The sequence below is a fragment of the Heliconius melpomene genome, chromosome 1 (assembly GCF_056956725.1).
Source record: "Heliconius melpomene rosina isolate 202511_hmr_F chromosome 1, ASM5695672v1, whole genome shotgun sequence".
Classification (NCBI taxonomy): domain Eukaryota; kingdom Metazoa; phylum Arthropoda; class Insecta; order Lepidoptera; family Nymphalidae; genus Heliconius; species Heliconius melpomene.
Window position 1 is genome coordinate 14352064 of NC_140389.1, and position 6000 is coordinate 14358063.

A 6000-nucleotide genomic window follows, 5' to 3' on the forward strand; every position below is an offset into this window, starting at 1 on the left:
GAATCTCCTCCGCACGGAGGTGCGCGATCCCGGCACGCTCACGTGCATGACGCGGTGAGGTGCTCTCGACAAGAAGCTTGTTCAAGCTTCTAACGCTTGCCTGCCTGCAGCGGCTGGACTTTGACCACCCATTAAGTCCTGCTCATAGCGGCGGCAGCGTGACGCGATTACAAACATTTCAACACAAGCCCCAGACTAATTGTGGATTCATTTGCATCGGTGTCAAGAGCTCCTTACGACCCGCGAACGACTCGTCAGTGCAACCGTATACACATACGAGTCGTTGGGATAGAGTTAGAACAGTTCTATCCCAAACCTGTTTAACTGTGTAGAAACGGACTCCCGATTTTTTAATAGGATTTGTTACGTATATATATCTATCAATTGAAAAAACTTTAATAGCGCGATTCAGGAATTCTATGATATGTCATTTTATTTACTATTTTATAATTATTAGGTAATTATACTTTGTTAGGAGTATGTAGTATGATGTTGTCGAAGTATAAAACTGTTTCAAGTTATATTATATTCGAAAAAGTAAAAGTTACATGAGAAAAGTAAATTTAATGTTGAGCAGCGCCATCTAGTCATAAGAGTGTGTACTTTACTACTGTACACAATTATATTGCAATAGTTGTCAAACGCAAGATTAGAAAATTACAAGCAAAAACATAACCTAAACAAACAGCTTTAATTTAACCTGATGTATTTATTTTTAAAGTTAAATATTTAATTGTAGAAAAACTATTCCGTTCCATTAATTGTTATATATTCATAATGTAACTAAATAACAATCAAAAATAAAATAAAATGAAATCTGTATATAAATAAAATGAAGTAAAATGAATTGAAATCTAAAATTAAAAATCTGTCTATGATAATTTCGCTTTAGACCACTGTCACTTTTATGCTTTTGTCTTGGTACCCAATTTGTACTCTTGGTACTTATACATATATGTAATTTTATAAAAAAAGTAATTATCTGAGTTTTAAATATGTTGTGAATTATTTCCCCAAATTATGTATATTTCTTAACTTTGGTCTGTAGCCCGTATATAACTGGGTCGGCAGAGGGATCTTCTATTGTTAAGATACTCCGTCCCCGTTAAGACTCTTCTGATGCCTATTTTTCGCCGAATTCTAAAGGAATTGCATCTTAATAACAGATTTAAATGAAGAAGCAATTTTAAATAAGTTAATATTGAGTTTTAGCTTACAGCGCCTTTAAAATTATAATAGCAAGGTACTTTATTGTGCCCTTTAATAATATGCTATTGTAAATTATTATATTAATTGTTATATACTTACTAACGATAAGTTTTACAATATTTATTTGAAGAATGGGAAATAATTCCTTTTACTTATTACGTCCACGAATCTTTTACTACACTACAGGTTTATTCAAAAATAAAACAAAATCACATTTTATTTATTAACATATTTACAGTCGTATATTAAGATTTAAAAGATCTTTTGCCAAAAGTAGGATTTTGGAAGGTGTTCGTGGCTGCCAGGAAGATGGGATTGTCACACATCACTGATGCCGCAACTTCCTCCTTGAAGCGTTCAAATTCAAGGCGGTCCCGACGGTCAGTCAAATACTTCCATGCAATTAAAGTTGCAAGTCCGATTAAAATCAACAGAATTAAACTCACTCCACCTAGCACTGTAATGGATAAACAAAAAATATGCTTTAAGAAGTTACTTAAGAATCAGTTATTAAGGCGATATTTGGACAAATACTTTGAACTTATAACTTATTAATTGCTTATTGTATGTTTTATTAAAATGAATTTTGTAAAAATAAATTAGATAAGATATATTTTTGTAATTCAATGATGTGTTTGTATGCTTGTTATCAGCTTTGTTGATAGGCTAGGCTATATATACTCTTACATACATATAGTTATATATTTTAGGGTTTAAATAATTTCGTGCTACCAATGTCTAGCATTAAGCAAGAAGTACTTACAATAATACGTCTCAGCATAATCGAAATCCGATTGAATTTTTACGTTAAGAGCATATATTTCTTTGCTGTAACTGTATATAAATTTTGTGTAACACCCGACGTCGATCCTCAGCTGAGGACAGAGGTACCAGGTCGAATCAGATGAGTTAAAGAGAGTTAGATTCTTTTCCATTGTAATATTTATGTTGTCTTCGAACTTATAGCCATCTTCTTTTAAATATGATAATACTAGCGACTCTAGGATGAGGCATTGTCTTTCATGGCAAGATTCTTCAAAGCATGTCACCTTGCAATATTTATCCTTTTTCGTCCTTGCGTCCCAGTTGGCTGTGTCTTGACATTTGCATTTGCCGCAAATACAATTGCCTAGTCCATTACATGTGTTCTGAAAAAAAAATCAGCTTCACGCTGTATCCCGCACGCAGCAGGGTAGGCAGAGGGAACTTAGTGTTAAGATACTCCGTTCCCCACTTTCTGCCAAATTCTGGAGGCAATGCGTGTTGAGTGACAGAACTCAACGCCACGCTTTGCTTCGACACCAGAGCGAAGAAATGGATAATAAACGTAACTAAATATTTCATTTCCTCGAGTAGGGATCGAACCCACAACCGTCGCGTTACAGTCACACCCTTGTGCCGCTGCGCCACGACGGCCTTACATGTGTTCTGTGTTTGCAAATAATAATTAGATAATTTTGTGCTAGTTATTTGTATAATTATTGGCAATGAGATATTCACTATAATGTATAAGTACATAATCAATAATTACTTAATAATATATTACTTTAAATGTTATACATATTTTAATACTAATAATCTTACCTCATCACCACAGTCTGGTGGTGATGGACACTTGCAAAGACTACCGCCCCACCCCGGTTTGCACTTGCATGCGCCGCATATGCACTCGCACCTGTCGTCCGCGCCTTGTGGACACGCGACCTTACACTCGCAGTAGTCGCCTTCGTATCTTAATTATGGGAAAATATAATTAAAAATATGTTTATTTAGTATAAGCTAATAAAAAAACATAAGAAATATAACTTCATGTTTCACCGACTGCGACTTATAGTTGTATTGATGTTCTAATCTCGGTACCTTTTTACGTCATATTTTTTATAGGACTTCTTTGTACTAAAAATTTAGATCATCTTCACGCTGTATCGCGCACACAGCAGGGTAGGCAGAGGGAACCTAGTGTTAAGACAATTCCCACTTTCTGCTGAAATCTGGAGGCTTGCGTGTTGAGTGGAGGAACTCAATGCCGTGCTATTTATCTAAATACTGATACTCTCATAATTCTAAAAAGGTTTACCCCTCTTTACAGGAACACTTTCCCCGGTAACAATGTCCATGGTTGCTACAAACTGCAGTAGTATTAACAGCTATGCATGTTGAGAAGTCGTTGGGGTTATGACATTTTTCGCCATATCTGTAAGTAGGTAAAAAAGTGCAAATATATATTAAGTTTATAGAAAATAAACTGTTAAAAAATTTCATTTATTCCTTTTACAAGTGTATTTTTTGTAAGGATATATTAGAACGTTATACTTAATGGTTAAACTTTGTTTTTCATTTTTTTTAGTAATTAACATTTCAACTAGCCAGCACACGTATTTTTATAAGCATATGGATTATTAATTGTTATTTATTAATTGTACCATTCCAATTTTATATCTAATATTTTAAAAAGTTAAATATTGACGGATTCTACAACTTACCTATCACCATAACAATCACACACTCCACAGTTCAGTGTGCCGCCTCCATTGCATAGAGAAGAATTCATCTCTTTTTCACAATCGCAATCTTTAATTACGTTCACATTAATTTGTATTTTCTCTTTAACTCCTTCGAATAATATGTCTATTGTAGTATGTTTAACTTCAATATATTCTAATAATTTAATAGTGCAAGTTATTTCCTTTTCTGTCCCTTCCTGAACTCTACAATCGCGAGATCTAGGGTTATTTAAGCAATCCGGATTGAATGAAATATCAAAATATTTTTGGTAACTATTTCCAATTTTATAGTTCAATATTAGCATCTGTATTATGCCCTGTAAATAAAAATATATATATATTTGGGTATTTTATAATAAAATATGATAAAATTCACTTAATCTGAATACAGTAATTACAATTGTCTAGTTATAGCATAATATCATCCAATCTGTGGACACCATGTATGCGGAATATAGGTATATAGGTTTAAATACATGATATAAGGAATTTTCGTTTTCATGCAAAGAAACTTCATATATTGTTGAGAAAGAGAATACGCACTTTATCGAGTCGGTATTGTAGCTCATGGCGATTACCGTGAAAATTATAAATATGGATATTATTATACTTACTTTATATATGTTACTCAATATTTTTGTAATTTTGTTGCCATTATATGTGGCATACCTCGCGCCTCTTATATTATCACTCAGGGCTTTGTAAGTATTTTTAACATCGGTTTCAATGGCAAATAAAACTATGATTTGTTCATCTGATGCCAATTTGTTGATGATACCGACGGACGGGTAATCCATTTCTAATTCTTTGTAATATTTGTCTTTCTTTAAGTAACAACCGCCGTCGTAAGGTTGAAAGATGCCTGCGTACTTTCCATCACCAGCTGCATGATACGGCTGGTTAGTAAGAACAACTATGATCTTTGTGGATTCGCTACGCCAACCTATTTCCTTCTTGCACACCAAGACTTGTGCAAGTCCATCTAAAACACCTTCTTGTGGATCATAGTTGCCACCAAATGGGGCATTGTTCATAGTTTCTTTAAATAGCTCCAGATCACTGTTTAATTTTAATCGATTATGAAATGAATATGTGCGTGTACTGTTCTTCAAACTGAAAATAAATTATAAATTACTAAGAATACGATATAAAAATATATTATAATTTATTTTTACAAAAAAAACTAAAGTAAGGAAAAGGAAAACTTACTGAGTAAACGGTAGAGCATTTTTATCAACAAATGATCCCATTCCTAGAAGGATATTGTTTGTCATTTTAAGCATCATATTATATACGTCTTCGATCTGATTGGCTGTTTCATTTTGAATCTTAATCATCGACTCGGAACCATCGAATAAAAAATATAAATCCACCGGGTAGTTATCAGCTCGTTGAAATGCAAATTTAATATCAACGGAACTTCCAGGTCTTATATTAACATCTAATATCTGAGGTTTCATCTGCACCACGTTGCCAATAGTTGAACTAAAATTTAAATCCTTAAGTAGTTTAATGGTACTATTGGGATTCAGAATATAATTTGGACACCAATTTTCAGGAATATCTTTAGCTGGTAAACATCTTTTCGTAATTTTGAAGTCATTCTGTAATTAAAATGAAATAAAATTACAGTAAAAAAATAGTTTAAGCATTTTTATATCATCTACAAATAGAAATAGAAATACATTAAACAACTGACTTGACTCTCTTCTAAGCTATTTGTAATAATACATATTTAATTTAAATATTAATTTGAAAATTTCCTTAATTGATTTCAATGACATCACCTCATAGCACCACGCACATATCTCAGCATCTCTCAAGCAGGCATCACAAGATTTATGATCACACACTTGAAAACTTAATCCGATGGGAATGAAAAGAATTAAATATAAATTCATTATAACACTACAAAATATTCTGTTAACAATTAACAACTGAAACTGGCAACAGAATATTACCTCAAAGCTTATTGAGGATAAACTAATATTTTCATTTGTACAACGTTAATGAGCTAAAATACTCTATAGTACTCGTGTTAAGTTGTTATTATTAACAACAATGCTATTATTAATAATATTTTTTTTATAATTCTTCGAGAATATAATGAATTTCATTCTCAAAACATAATAACTCAAAAGAACGAAAGATCTGAGAATTCTTATATTTGAATTCATCTTCGTTGTCCTTTATAACTTCATCAATAATTTTTATACGAGTACCATATGTTACGTTCATTTAACATTTTATAAAGTGGATTAGTTATTAAAATACGTAAACATTATGT

General features: G+C 32.4%; 1 protein-coding gene across 1 annotated transcript; it reads right to left on the bottom strand.

Moving 5' to 3' along the window:
* Positions 1-1424: 1424 nt before the first annotated feature.
* LOC146541620 (integrin beta pat-3-like) lies at positions 1425-5686 on the bottom strand. Its single transcript, XM_085194849.1, has 8 exons — positions 5501-5686; positions 4923-5317; positions 4328-4826; positions 3693-4030; positions 3287-3403; positions 2794-2941; positions 1973-2357; positions 1425-1666 (listed from the first exon to the last, which is right to left on the bottom strand). The coding sequence occupies exons 1-8, from the start codon at positions 5612-5614 to the stop codon at positions 1455-1457; spliced, it is 2208 nt and encodes a 735-aa protein (XP_085050975.1). The 5' UTR covers positions 5615-5686; the 3' UTR covers positions 1425-1454.
* Positions 5687-6000: the final 314 nt, after the last annotated feature.